At 42.3% G+C, this 13,780-nt stretch overlaps 1 protein-coding gene across 5 annotated transcripts in view; it reads left to right on the top strand.

The window, feature by feature from the left end:
- Positions 1-11,534, top strand: part of LEF1 (lymphoid enhancer binding factor 1) — a 69,604-nt gene extending 58,070 nt beyond the window's left edge. For 4 of the 5 annotated variants that reach the window (XM_034064538.1, XM_034064539.1, XM_034064535.1 and 1 more), the window contains one exon: positions 10,395-11,534. In XM_034064538.1, the coding sequence (XP_033920429.1) occupies positions 10,395-10,474 (80 nt within the window). In that variant the 3' untranslated portion in view covers positions 10,475-11,534. Of the gene's footprint in view, positions 1-6,651; positions 7,024-10,394 lie in introns of those variants that run through there. The other variant, XM_034064537.1, reaches the window with a different exon arrangement.
- Positions 11,535-13,780: the final 2,246 nt, after the last annotated feature.

The raw sequence follows: 13,780 nt of genomic DNA, 5'->3' as shown, positions 1-13,780 counted from the left end.
CTTCTGCAGTTACATCATTTTGCTGGTTAGTCTAAACTTGGTTGGGTTTAAGACTTTGTTTTTCTTTAAAACTGAAGTGAAAAGGTGAAATGCGTGCTCTGGTTTTTTTCTTCCCACTAAGCAAAATGTTTTCAGGCAAGTCTGAGTCATGCTGACTGTAGATGTGGAGTGCAGTATTTGGGTTCTGTAGCCTACACAACAAATGCAGCTGTAAAGTATTGTTACAGTGACTACCATAGGTATTTAAGAAATACCTTGATTTTTATAACTGATGTTTCAGTTTAGTTACCCAGATCCATGACTGTTGTATTTTCCCCTTTGATGTCAACATAGTACCAGTAAGCAAAACACACATAATTTTATCTGAAATGACGCCGAGCATTTGATTGGGATCAGAATACAACTATGGTTCACACAGCAGTTGAAAACCAGGGGATATTTGGTTTCTTGGATGCCTTACATTCTAAGGATGAACTCCTTCTGATGGAGCTTCTCTGCATTTTCTGTAGTAGAGGATGCATGTTCTGAGCACATGGGTTTTCTCTTTCCCTTTTACCTCTACACCCCTCCCTCCCTCGCTTCCTTCCTTTCTCCCCCATAAGCTCTGAAACAGTGTGGAAACTGTTGGTAATACCTGTCTCTATCCTTGTGCAATTTGTAACACAGAGTATGAGAACAGTGGGTATCTTCTTCCACTGAAGGGGAAGTGTGCTGTTGATTCCATATAAGCACGTGTAGGCAGCCTCACTATATGTCGTGCTGAGTATTCTCCACTGGAGAGTTGCTAGAGATGTTGCTCTAGCTGGAAGTAAATGCACAGAATGATTTAGGGGACCTGAATCAGCCAGCCAGACTTCAAAGTAAACTTCTGAAGGTTAAGAGTCTTGCCCTTTCCAGGCCTAATCCAAAGAATGTTTTGCCCACAAGCATAATATCTTACCAGGCCCACAGCAGAGCTCTTGTAGTCTTTACTGGATGAAGATGATAAGTTTGGGAATGCCTTTCAGTGAGTGCCGCAAAGAGCTCTTGAAGACAGGAAAACACTAGCTTTCTTACTTGTACAGATGGTGCAAGGAAGAGGGGGAAGGAGGGTGGGAGGTCTGGGAAGGAGACAAGCATTCTGTTATCTGAGAAGAATCAGAAATGAGTAGGTGGCAAGACCAAAGAAAGAATCTCGAGATCAGCACAAAGGAGATCAGCCAGGGCTGTAATTACAGTGATGTAAGTGAGAAGGATGAAATGGTGGGAGGGTTATGTGGTGGGATGTTCAGAGGAAAGTAACGGAAGAGACATGCAAACAGAAATGATTTAAGATACTGTGAAAGTTTTGGGTGTGGGGCTTTTTGGTTGTTTTTTTTTTATGCCCATGAACACTTCAGCACATAACTGATTCTTAAGGTGAACCTCTCACCTGCTTTTTGGCTTGGCCATCATTTGACTAGTGATGAAGTGAAGGTGGTAGCATTAAGTTCCCCCTCTTCCCAGGGTTGTGCACAGCAGCTTCACTTCTTATGGCTTCACTGCTTAGGATTTAGCTGAGTTCCACAATCTCCTCCAGCTGGCTGAATGGCCACTTTCTAAAACACTTTAATATGAGGGTGCTTTAGGAATACCATGACCTGGTGCTCCATTCTTTGCTGTATTATCCTGGGATACTCCAAGGCATGTCACCATTCTTTGAGAGTTGTGTAACTGTCCCCAGGCAGGATCTTGGTTTTCAGTTGACATGGCCTAACACAGTGTTTGATATAACTTACTTGTTGCAAAAATAAGTCGCATATATTCTTTCCTTTGAAATCAACCAAGAGTTGCATAAGACCTGATAATGCTAAAAATTACTTTGGGAGAAGCCTGGAGAAAAGGGTAGATGACAAAATCTAAGATTACAGACAATGTAGAAATTGTCTGTTGTGCACCTTTCAGATGGGTGGTGTTTTCTTATTACTTTAAGCACAGCCTTCTAGAAGTCTTGTAAATGGGAGCAGTTCTGTGTCAGAAGTGAAGAGCTTTTATTTCCTATCCAGTTTGACCTTTGGAAGGGAAAAAAAGGCTGTTTTTTTTTAGCTTCCCATGACTATTTTTAAATTAGCAAGGAAATAGAAGGGTTTTCATTAGCATGAAAACTCCTAATTGTTCTGCAACATGGAAATAGTTAACTTCTTATGACTTGCTACGTACGGTAATTGTAAAAGACACATCATCTGACATATGTTAGGATGCAGTTGGGAAGTCCTCACAAGGTACATAATTTAACATTGTGTTTTGGCGTATCTTCAAGGGCTAAAACGGGTGATAGAGAAGCTTAATGGACATTTGAAAACCTGTGAGATGTGTATTTGTGGCTTGCAAAATTCCATGACAACTGGCATTTGGATTAGCAAAGCTTTCAAAATGAGAAAACTTTGACTAACACTGATTTACACCAGAAGTACTTAAAAGGATCAGATTAAGACCGTTTAACTTTAAACAATGTATTGTCTATAGAATGTTTCAAACATTCTACATGGAAACTAGAGTCAAATTTCGGTGAAGAAGTGATTTTTGGATAGTGCTGTTGCAAACAATGTATGACTAGAATATCTTTATCTTATTACTTAGAAATAAAATGGAGTGAAGCTGTGAAAGCAGACTGTCAAGTGGACCAATCTACAGCCAGAATACTGTGGAAAAGAACCATCTGATGACTGTGGTCATGGTTGACCATGGGTTTCTGGCCAGCATCCTAGAAAGGAGATACAAAGAGGATGCGGTACCTTGCTGTCTGAGGCACATGCTTTCTAACCTGGCTTGTCCAGTGCTCTTGATGTTGCTGGAGTAGTTGAAAACAAAACAAACACTCCAGCCTTTTACATACCCCTTGACTGCTCAGAAGCTTTAAGCAGAGCCCCTGAAGGATTTGTGCAGAAGTTGGTATGTAAGAGAAGTTGTGGTGATGGTGGCGTAGAGACATGTCCTGGTTTGCTTTAAAACTTGTGTTTCCCGTGTGACCCATGTTTCTGTATTCCCTGTTTTGTCTTCAGCGTAGGCAAGGTGGACAGAAGGAACAGCAGAGAATTTGCTGGATTGAAACATTCAGATTGAATACTTCAGTTAACTTCACCCTTTTTCAGATACGCATTGAACTTTCCAAAGAAAAGTTGTATAGCCCTCAGACAGATCCTCTTCTGCAACTTAATTCTGATTGATCTTGCCACGATGAAAGACAGAAAACCTCTCTTTCAGGCTCTCAGACATCAGGAAAAACGTCAGAAAAGCAAAGTGAAGCACTGTTTGGGTGGCAGGTACAGAGGGGCACTGACACCTGCTGGGAGAGATGCAGTAGAGCAGACCGAGTTCTCCCTTTTTCCGTACCAACCTGGCGGAGGATCCTGGTGAAGCGCAGGAAGGAAGGAAGGGTATAAAAGCTATTTTGGGTGCAATCAGAGACTATAGGAGGGATAAGGGTAAGTCAGGGTAGGGGCAAAGCATAGGTTTTCTAAATTAAAAGTACAGCAGAAAGCTTTCAACTAGACAATGAGCACAGATACGGGATTAAAGAAACAAGAACATTTTTAAGTCTTTACAAAGCAGGGGTGTAGCATGGTCAGCTGTGAAGCAGGCCTTCAGCATTTCATGTTTTAAACTGGCACTGACAAATGTCAAAAGCAGATAATTCAGCAGGTGAATGTCTAGAACCTGTTTATTTTGTCAAAGATGCTCAAGTTGTAGATGCTGTTGCAAAGTCAGAGATGCCTCATGGAGTTTGAACTCAGACACATTCACAAGTGATAAAAAAAAACCCATACAGTGTCACTTCTGAGGGGTTAGCAGTAGGCGGCTTGGGCTAGAATGGAGTAACAGTGGGACAACTATTGTTCTAACTCTTCCTGTGGGATAGGGTGGGGACAGGGAGTTGACGGCTGGTGCACCATTCTTCTATGGATGAGAACGGTGTATTTGAGTGGATTTAGTAAACTCACCACTAGATTAAGACTTCTAAGGTCATGAGAAAAAACTCTGTTGAAACAAACTGTTTCATAAAGAACGAGTAAGGTTTTGAAATGTGGCTTTATTCCCACTTGGAAGAAAACCTCAGCGTTTTAGCGTTCATCTCAGGTCTGTATTGCATTTTCATTCTTCAGTGTATTTGCATGAAAAGCTTCAATATGAGAAAATGCTACTGCATTCCTGAGCAGCTAGAGTGCAAGTTGTTATGACACTCACTGGCAAAGTTTTTCCCATTTTTTTTTTCTGGAAACTAAGCTTAGTGAAATCCGTCCTCTAATTCGACAGGATTGCATTTAAACGCAGTTCTGTCAAAGCTGAGCCAACCCTAGCACTGAGCTGTTTCTGTTTGACTCTGACTTTTAGAGATTGTGATTGGATTGACGAGGTCTTCTGATATACGTGAATGCAAACCAGCCATCCTGAAGACAAAACCAACCAAACTGAACCAAAAATACTAAATTTGGTGATGCAAAAGTCACTGCTAATGGAGTGAACCTCTCATACCAGTCTAGTTTGTTAATCATCTACTTTAAGAGTTTTCATGCAAGTCTTGTTTCGAGTCTTTAATCCTTTACCCACTTGTTAAGACTGTACCATAGAAACAGATTTGAACTTGCGCAGCATGGAAAGCTGTACAAGTAAGGAGGCTCACAGCAGAGCCAGCTGAAGCACCATTGTCTAGGGAATTACATGTGAGGCTGACAGCCAGTTAGGATTTTAGTCTGACCTTCCAGGACACCAGCTTTCTGCTGATAGTTCCAGCATTAGGAGCAAAAGTTGGAAGCATTTGTGCAGAGAATGTGCTATTGGCACTGAGGTGTTGTGTGTGAGCAGGGTTACATGCAACTGAGGGAAATAGGACCAGTGACCTTCTCTCTGAATTAGTGTTCTTGCCACAGGTATCAGTAGAGCGGAAGCAGGGGGTAAGAGAACTAAGACAGCTTAACTGAGCAGAGAGACATAATTTCTGAAGTTGCTTCCTCCTTGCAAAAGTAAGATAAATTTCCTCATCAATAGTTGTTGCATCAGAATTAACCTCGTTCATTTTGATAACTCCTTATCCTTCATCTTGGGAATACCTGACATTGCATGAGGTAAAATGTTATTGCCAAAATACTGCGTATAATCAGTTCTATGGTGCATGCATTTGCCTTGACACTAGGTGAGACCATGTTTTGATGAATAGTTGGGTTTCTTCCCAAACGTGTGCCTTTTGAGATACCCAACAGGAGGCTTGTGTATTTCAGACCAGTAGAGATTTTCTGCTGAGATGACTTAATTGCATCAAAGTGAAGTTGATGCGTTTGAGTTCTGTAGCTGTCTTACACGGGTAGTGTTGCTCTGTGATGTCTGTGTGTAGAAGAGTTGATGAAGCTCAAGAAGATATTCAGGCTACAGCTGAATTACTTTTTGTTGCATGAAAGCAACTACTTAAATTATTCCGTGTATTAGAAGATTTAAATGTTGAGATTTCCTTCCAAAATACAGCATAAATACTAACTAACCTTTGTCAGAAAAGATGATCTACAAATGAAACTTCACCTATGTTCTTTCTTTCTTTTGAAAGAATTTTCACTTACTCCTTTACCCCTACCTCATGTCTTTTCTGTTGCAGCTGGTGACAACTGAATTAGCAATTTCAGTGCCCCTAAAAGTGATGCACCTTTGTAAGCAGCTCTCAGTCTATGAAAGAAATAATTTTTAAAATAGCCTTCTGAATATTTATTATATGCTGTGAGGATACACAAAGAGGACAAGCCTATTTCTTCCACCTTTGCAGATCACCTTCAGTATATTATTCCTCTTTAAGAAGCTGCTAGACGTGGCTGCCTAGAGGTAACCTGTTTCTGATTATAAACATGGAACCTCTCTTCCCTCCCACCCCCAACAGGAAAAACACGTCTTGGGTCTCCCAGCAGGATCATTTTAAAGATTGTAGCACAGTGATAGAGCTGCTAGTTTCATGCTGCCTACACTGGGGCCTTTGATAAGAGCCACACCTGCTTTGGCATCACTGACTTCAGCTGCACAAAGCAGGAGCCCCAAAATATCTGGGATCTGGGCGTTTCCTGTGCCAACATTAACGTGCTCTGGAAGAGGTCTGTGCCTTATGGAAGAGGGGGCATTGCTGCTGTTCACTTAAGGCATCGAGCTTAGGCCAAACTGAGAGGTCATAATTTAGGACTCTAATGTAGGACTCCAATTTAGGACTCCCGACTCCACGTACCAATGGAGAGGTATTTTCAGGGGTAGTTACTAAAACACTAGTGGATAGTTTGTTACTTGAGTCTCCATTCAAGGTTACTATCAATGGGCTGAGGCTGACAGTAGCAAGGGAGGGGAGGGAGACCAAGAAAACCAAGAAAAACTTACTACTGCCATGGCTTCAACATGGCAGTATCTGTTACAGTGTCAGGGTACAATTTCATCTAATTTCTTTGGCAACAAAGGCAGCTTTAAAGGTTTCCTCTGCTGCCTGCTGGTATCCAGCCCTTGCAGAGAGGGCTTTTTCCTGTCTCCTGTAGGTCTCTCCATCCATGTGCTCTAACAGCTTGTTGGACCCTGCAGCAAATCGGATTACTAAAATGACTGGGGTTTTGTTGGGATGTGTTTCTTTGTTTAGAAGCAACAAAGGTTGTGGAGTGTTTGTTTTTGTTTGCCCAGGACATTTCAAGGATCTGGTTTAGGCTAACCCCACAAACCATGGCACAGCTGGGCAGGAAGAGGAGCAGACTGCAGCGCCGGCATCTATCTGCTTGCGCCTGAAGCTCTCTCCAGCTCTGCTGCTAAAGAAAATACAAAGGGGCTTCACAAACAGTGTGAACTTTCCTGATAAATAATGGCCTGGTTTTGATATCCAAGTTTCTGGAATATTGGATAAACCCTGGCAGTAAGTTGAACATGTTCGTTATGGACTTCAAAAGAAAATGACAGTTTCAGCTACTGGGACCCTGAATTTGCCATTTGTTTGAAGTACTGGATTAAAAGCCAGGTTTGGAGACTAACTTTTAAAAAAAAATAAATACATAAACTTACCATCACTATATGTAGCCTTTTTTTTTTACTTGCTTTCTGTGAAGGATTATCCATCTCTTTTACTCTGTACTTAATACTGTACCAACCCAGACGCTCTTGACTTTCTTCCATAACTTCTCCCAAATAGCATGACCTGGATGAAGCTGCATAATCCTTTCCGTTGTTCTAGAAAAAAGGAGATGAGTTAAAGACTAGAGGAGGAGCACAAGGCCCTTGTGGACCCACCCTTCAATCCATCTCCTTCCCAATTGTGGGGAGGACTTCTGATGCCCCTTTGATGCTCTTGCCCTCAGCCATTGAGCCCAGACTTCTTAGGAGGCTTGTGTTTTACTGTAGTGATTCCCAAAATACAGTTTTATCACTTCAGTATTAAGGCCTTTCTTTTTACACTGAATTATTGTTGAATTTTATTTGTTTCTCGAGGTAGGCTTCCCTCCCCCCCTCCTTTTCCTCCTGCAGTCAGATGTACACTGCAAATGGCACAGACAGTGCCTCCTATTGTGGCTCAGACTCAAGACTTCACATATGTAAAATGTGACTTGCAGCACTTTCTTTGAAGCCTAACCACAGCCAGGGAGCTGTAATTGCAGTCTTTGATTGTGCCGACTTCACTTGTGGATTGGGCTTTGCTAGGGCATGCCTTGCTTGGCCAGACTTCAGCTACAGCCCCCCAGTGAAGCCTTAGATGTGGGAAGTCTTCAGTCTCCTTAGCACATGCCTGTGGTTTCTTGAAAAGAATCCTGATTTGACCTGTTTTATATCTGTAAGGCAACACCATCATCATTTGTATTTTTTAGATATTATTTGGTTTATCAGCAGTAGAAGCAATTTCCAGTGTGCAGCCTTAATGTGCAGCTGGGGAAAGGCTGGGTTCTAGATGCTGTTTTCAGTATAGCTACTGTGTAATTTGCTGTACTGCAGTACTCACTTAGAAATAAAAGTATTTGGGACTTCACTGTGCCTGTCCCCTCACAGAATTACAGTAGTATCTGCAGGCTCTCTATTGGAGCAGGGTATATTCAAGCACCAAGAGGGGCTATGGAAAGGAGGCAAGCACTGCAAAAGCTGCCTCTGGATTGAGGAACAAGTGATGGCTGCTGCTTGAAAAAGCTGAGGGCCAAAGCAAGGCCACGGTCGTTGTTTTAACCTCCTGACTTCAAAGACAGCTTGCTGGTAAGAGAAGGGGGGAGGAGGCAGGGAACCATCTCAACAGAAGAGCATTTCATTTCCTTCAGTGAAGTAGACATTCCTGGCTGCTAATGGGGAGTAGCTCTGAATCACATCGCTTGTATCAGACTGCTGTGAACTACTGGCCTGGCGCCTCAAGGCCATTCCTCAACAGGAAGCTGAATGTTTTCATGTAAGACTGAGAGGAAAACCTTCCCAGGAAGAGCAACCTGGACCAAACCTTTGAAAATCTGGGATGAAAAGGCACAGAATAAATATAAAGCTGCAGGGTGCTCTCCCCAGTGTTCCTCTGCTGTTTGCTTGGCCTCTCTTTCGTGCTCCTTGGAAAGGTAGAGCCCGTCACAGCTCTTTGATCCACACGTGTTACGGAGCACTGTGCTACTTTATGGAAAGGGGAAAAAAAAGGCAGGAAGCTCAGAAGGCTTTTTTTAGTTGGGACTTGGGCTGGTTTTATGAGGAAATAGGAACTGAATTAGTCAATACAGACCACCTCTGTTGAAACCACTGGTTTGACAGTGGACTTTCAGCTGTGATGTTTAAGAGGCCACAGTGGCTTTAAATGTTCTTCTGTGGCTACCAGCAGCAGGTGAAAATTATTCATTATGTATCAGGGAGGGTGGCATTTTGGGGAGGGAAGAGTGTCCGTCAAATTAAAGCTATATATATGAATTTGTACTTGCTCCTTCCGCTCTACTTAGTCTGCAGCCAAACCTCTTCAATGTCCTTAGCTTTCAACTGAAACAATGGTCATGGTGGGTGTCCTCTGATGAGGAGTCAACTTATTTAGTAAGATTTTGGGGCCAAATGTGCTCACTAAAATCAAAGGGTCCAGAATCAGTTTTGGAGACTTTCTATCCTGGAGTAGATTAGCTGTGTAACTTCTTACTCAGGAGCTGTACTCAACCAGTACACTGGTTACACTCTTGCACAGGAGCTGCTGCAGAGGGGAGGTGGGTGCCCAGTTATAAATGGCCCTGGTTTAAATACTGCTGCTGTAGTATCTGCTGATTAACTCTGCTTGTGGCTCTTACAGGCTCAAGCAGTCTTATCTATTAGTCTAACAGAAGTTTGACTCATGGTTTAAACCATTTCTTCATGAACTTGTTCTGTCTTGCCTTGTGTGATTTGAGGTGTTGGCAGCGTGTCTTTGTGTGACAAAGCATTTTGTGTTTCTTCTGGTGAAAATTCACTCACCTTCCCCACTAGACTACGTTCTTGTGCTAGTTCGGGTCATTCACAAAAGCTCTGCTCATTGAACCCTCTACTTGTTTGGCAGCTGAGTACTACACAGAGGCCTAGAGGTTAACGTAGATTTCTTGAGATACCAATAATCCTAAAACCATTACTGGAGAGCATGTGTCCATCTGTGGAAAACCGCCTGACTCATCAGACAGTCTTGGGTGGAGTCCCTGTTACAACCCAGTTGTCTGGGTCAGAAGGGCAGGGGTGATGGTTGAGTTACAATTGTGTGAGTCAGCTGATGTAGCCCACAGACCTAGTGATGAAGAACTGTTCCTCTCTGGATGAGCCATACCTATTAGGCTTGCCCTGTTGACCTTTTCATATGCTGTAAGAACATAAATCCTTCCAAGATGCTAGTGAACTTTACTGCTAGGTAAGAGACCCATGCCTCTTACGCAACTGGGAGATGTTCCCTACCCCACTGAAGAGCAGAAAGCCTCCTCCCTGGTTGTGTGGACACATGGTAGGGTCAGTGCTCACACAAGCCTCACCCATCACATTCCTCTAACCAGCTGCTTACAGAAGAAAGCATTTCCTCAGGGAGCAAAGCTTGAGGCTCTGAAGCAGTTTAATTGACCTCAACCACTGTGGTATCAAGGCCTGAGGATGTCTAGTTTTGTAACAGGTATCTGGGTCACATGTTGTAGATTAATTAACTCCACTACAAAAGGGAATTTATTCTGTAGTATGTGGGATGTCTAAACAGCTTAAACCCCTAGCTTTCTAGTTGGTGTGGATGTCTATTTACAATCCAAAGTACACAAATATTCTTGCAGACTTCAAGCAAGAGCAAGTAGCAATACTCTGCACTTTGCCATTGCAGACACACATTCCACTAATACAGCTGTGTCACAGAGTTACAGCTGATTTGAAGTATTTAAACAGAAAAATCTCATATATTCTTTGTCTCTCTCTTCCTCCCCCTCCCCACTTCCCTGTAGGTGGGAAAAGAAATGCTTTCTCAACTTGCAAAGCAAAGGCGGCGACACCAGGACCCCTTCTGGAGATGGAAGCTTGTTAAACCCTAGGTGTGTCCTTCATCCACACAGACAACCCCCAAGGAGTCTGTCTAGGATGTCATTCACCCTGATGTCACTGCTAGAGACACTGAATCATAAAGACAATCACTGCCAAAATCCTTCACTATCACGAGGTCCAGCCCTGATATAAATAGAGCAAAATGAGCTCCTGGGTCAGCAGAGCAGCTTTTGTCTTCACCTCTGCCTTGCACTCTTAAGCCCCGTCTCATCTGTGTCCATATCAAGTCAGCAAACAAAGTAGCATGGCTGTCTCTGCCTGCTTCAGCCAAAAGAGTAACGTAGACCACAGCTGCCCCATACAGCACATCGAGGAATGGAATTTTGCCTGGACCAGGATGACACACTCAACCTTCTTTTTATTTAATGGTGCGACAGGATCAATTTTGGTTTTAGCTTTTTTTTAAGAAACTTGAATGCTTTTATATTTTAACTTTTAGTTTGTAATTTCTTTGGTGTATATTTTACTAGGTATGAGCTTTTAAACAAGTGTCAGAAATCTGAAATACTTTTTAAATAAAAGGAGGTTTTCTTTTTGGTTTTCTTTTTTGGGTTTTTTTTTTTCTGCCAGAGGAAAAACTGTATGGAAAAAAAAAAAGGTGGCTTTTTGTTAAACTATTTGTAACAAATAGTGGCCTCTTCTCAGTCTATATAATACAGTGTCCTATAGAACTAAATAAATGTAACAACAGTCCGCTGGTCAGTAGACATGTTAGTCTTGCATCATCTACTTTGTAAACATAAGCAATACATCCAGCAAATCTGACTGCAGTGAGTTCTCCTTCTCACCCATTCCCCTTCTCCTTGTAAAAAGCCCAGCACTTGAATTATTACTTCAATCGTTCTGTATTTGTATCTGTTTTTGTTAGCCTGTTAGTGGGATTTTATGCCAGTTGTTGAAATGAGCATTGATGTACCCATTTTTTAAAATAGTAAGGCACAGCCTTTGCCAAAAATACTGTCAACCTTTTTTTTTTTTTTTGTCATTCCAGTTTGAGTTAATGTGCTGAGCATTTGTTTTTTAATAAAAGCTTTGTAATAAAACTGAAGTCAATTGCCTGGCTGAACATAAATGAGAGTGGCTTATACTGGCATCGCACAAAGGCGAGGACATGAAGGCACAGTCACTTCTAAAGCTGACGACTTTTGGCTCAGTCTTCCCCTGTAGGAAATGCAATGTGTTTGCTTGGCCGTTTGCTCACCTGAAGTCAAGTGGTCCTGGAAAATGACTTTTTCTTCCTAAAAAGAGCAGAAGTCTCTTGTTTTCATATCAGGAGTAAAGAATGGGCAGACTCAGTGTTCCCTTAGTCTTCTCAGGTAGATTTGGTCCAAGTGTGAAGTACCAGGGTCGATGATCTCTATCTTCACTTTCTTACTAAAGCCTTAGTGAATGCATCAGTGGTTCTAAGATGATGATCTGGACTATGGATTCCCTTCTTTCTGGCTGCAGTCCATTCCCACACAAGGGGTAGGAGTCTACAGTTGGCTGCATAAATTATCTTGCAGTCGGGGACTGGAACTGGCTGCAGAGGGCCTGGTTTCACAGTGTCAGACCCAAAGTTGGCATGGTCTGCCCTACTGCCATTGGTGCCTGTGAGACATTTCTGCAATAGCAAGCAGCTCCTCTGCATGCTTCAAAACTGAAAATTCAGGCTTTTGAGTCTTTCAACCCCCACATGCTCCCAGCAACCTTTCTGACACCATTCCTGTTTTGTTCAGGAACTGGTATTCCACAGCTCTGAAACCAGACACAGATGCCTGACCCCTACTAAAAAGAGTTAAAAAACCCCAATGCAGCCATAGATAAATTCCTCCAATGGTTTGTCCAATGAGCACCACTGCAAAATAAACATTATGAGCTGCACACTGAATCAGCATACTTTGTATTCTAGCTCCTGAATCTTGTTAGGTGTGAGAGTGGAGTCAAGCTTGAGCTACACAAAATGACATAGGTGAGTTACAGCACAGGGAAGCTTTGTGGTTAGATTGTTTATACCTGACCCTTAAACTATGTTGCATAAGAAACATCATAATTAAAAATGTTACAAACCAGCTTCCTCTCTAAAGAGCGTGCACTGCACACAACCCCAGCTGTAAGAATGTAAGCAGCATATTAGTTCTTGCAATACTTATTTCTAGCAACTAGTGATTATGTTAGAAAAAACCAAAACAAGTGACCAGGCAAAGGAATGCACTCAGATGGCAGGAGAAAAGGCCTCTGAGAGAACAGCAATTGTATACTGGAGTTTTGCAAGACTTGGCTACGTTTCCATTCCAGTCATTTACCCCAGCCTTTGCTGGAAACCTGTTTGGTTTTTGGTTTGGGGGTTGGTTTTGTTTTTAAAAGGAAAAAAAGCAAGTACTTTAGTGCAGTAATTGTTCTAAATCAAGGATTACTGCAGTGAGTTCTCTAAATTACATGTTCCAAAGATACCAGTTCTTTTTAAAACTTAAACACGACTACTTTATTTAGATTTTTTAATGGCAATTTAAAAAGACACTTACCCGTTTTGCAAAAAAAAATTGTTCCCAGTAGAGGTGTCAGCATTATGTAGCACGTTGGCCCAAACACACTATGTAGTGAACAGCTGCCTATCTTAAGGACGAAAGGTCTTTCAGCTCTAATAGTCAAGAAGAAAAAGAATTCAGGAGCCAAAAATAACATCTCTGCTGTTAACATACAGTGAGCAAGCACCATGTGTTGGGCTCATTCATAGATCAAAGACCTTTCACATACAGCAACTGTGGGAAAGGGTAACTAATATGCAAGGCTTAGGATGCTCCCATGAGAGCACCTGAAAGAGTGACCATGCTATCCTGGAATACCCTCTGTGACTTGGGCTGGTGTCCGCTCCTGCCCCCCACTGCTAACTGGCATTTGTTCCGGCAGGACCAAAAGAGCAAATTGACCTGGGCCCTCAACTGTAGCACACCAGCTTGTCAGTGGAGACAGATGAGCTGGTAAAAATGGCCTAGTGATGATGGTGTTACCCTGGCAGGAAGACTAGGTTTAAATCCTTGTGATATGGAATAAATTATTCCAGGTCAGACTCAAAAATGACACCTCAATTCCTCATGTGCAATTTAGGTAGAAGTCAGCATCAAACCACGTCTCTCTTGTGTGCCTGTATTTCCCACAGAAAATGTCTTTAAGGATTTAAATGCTCCTACCTAATAGCTGAGTTAATTATCCAGACGCTTCTGTACAAGCATTCATAAACCCACTCTCCCTCTCGATGCTTCATTACATGCATGCACCAGAACCAGCTCACAATACAGGTAGTCCCATT

This window comes from Melopsittacus undulatus, chromosome 7 (genome assembly GCF_012275295.1).
Source record: "Melopsittacus undulatus isolate bMelUnd1 chromosome 7, bMelUnd1.mat.Z, whole genome shotgun sequence".
In the NCBI taxonomy this organism is placed as follows: domain Eukaryota; kingdom Metazoa; phylum Chordata; class Aves; order Psittaciformes; family Psittaculidae; genus Melopsittacus; species Melopsittacus undulatus.
Note: the sequence above shows the minus strand (reverse complement) of the source record. Positions and strands in the feature narration are given on the sequence as shown.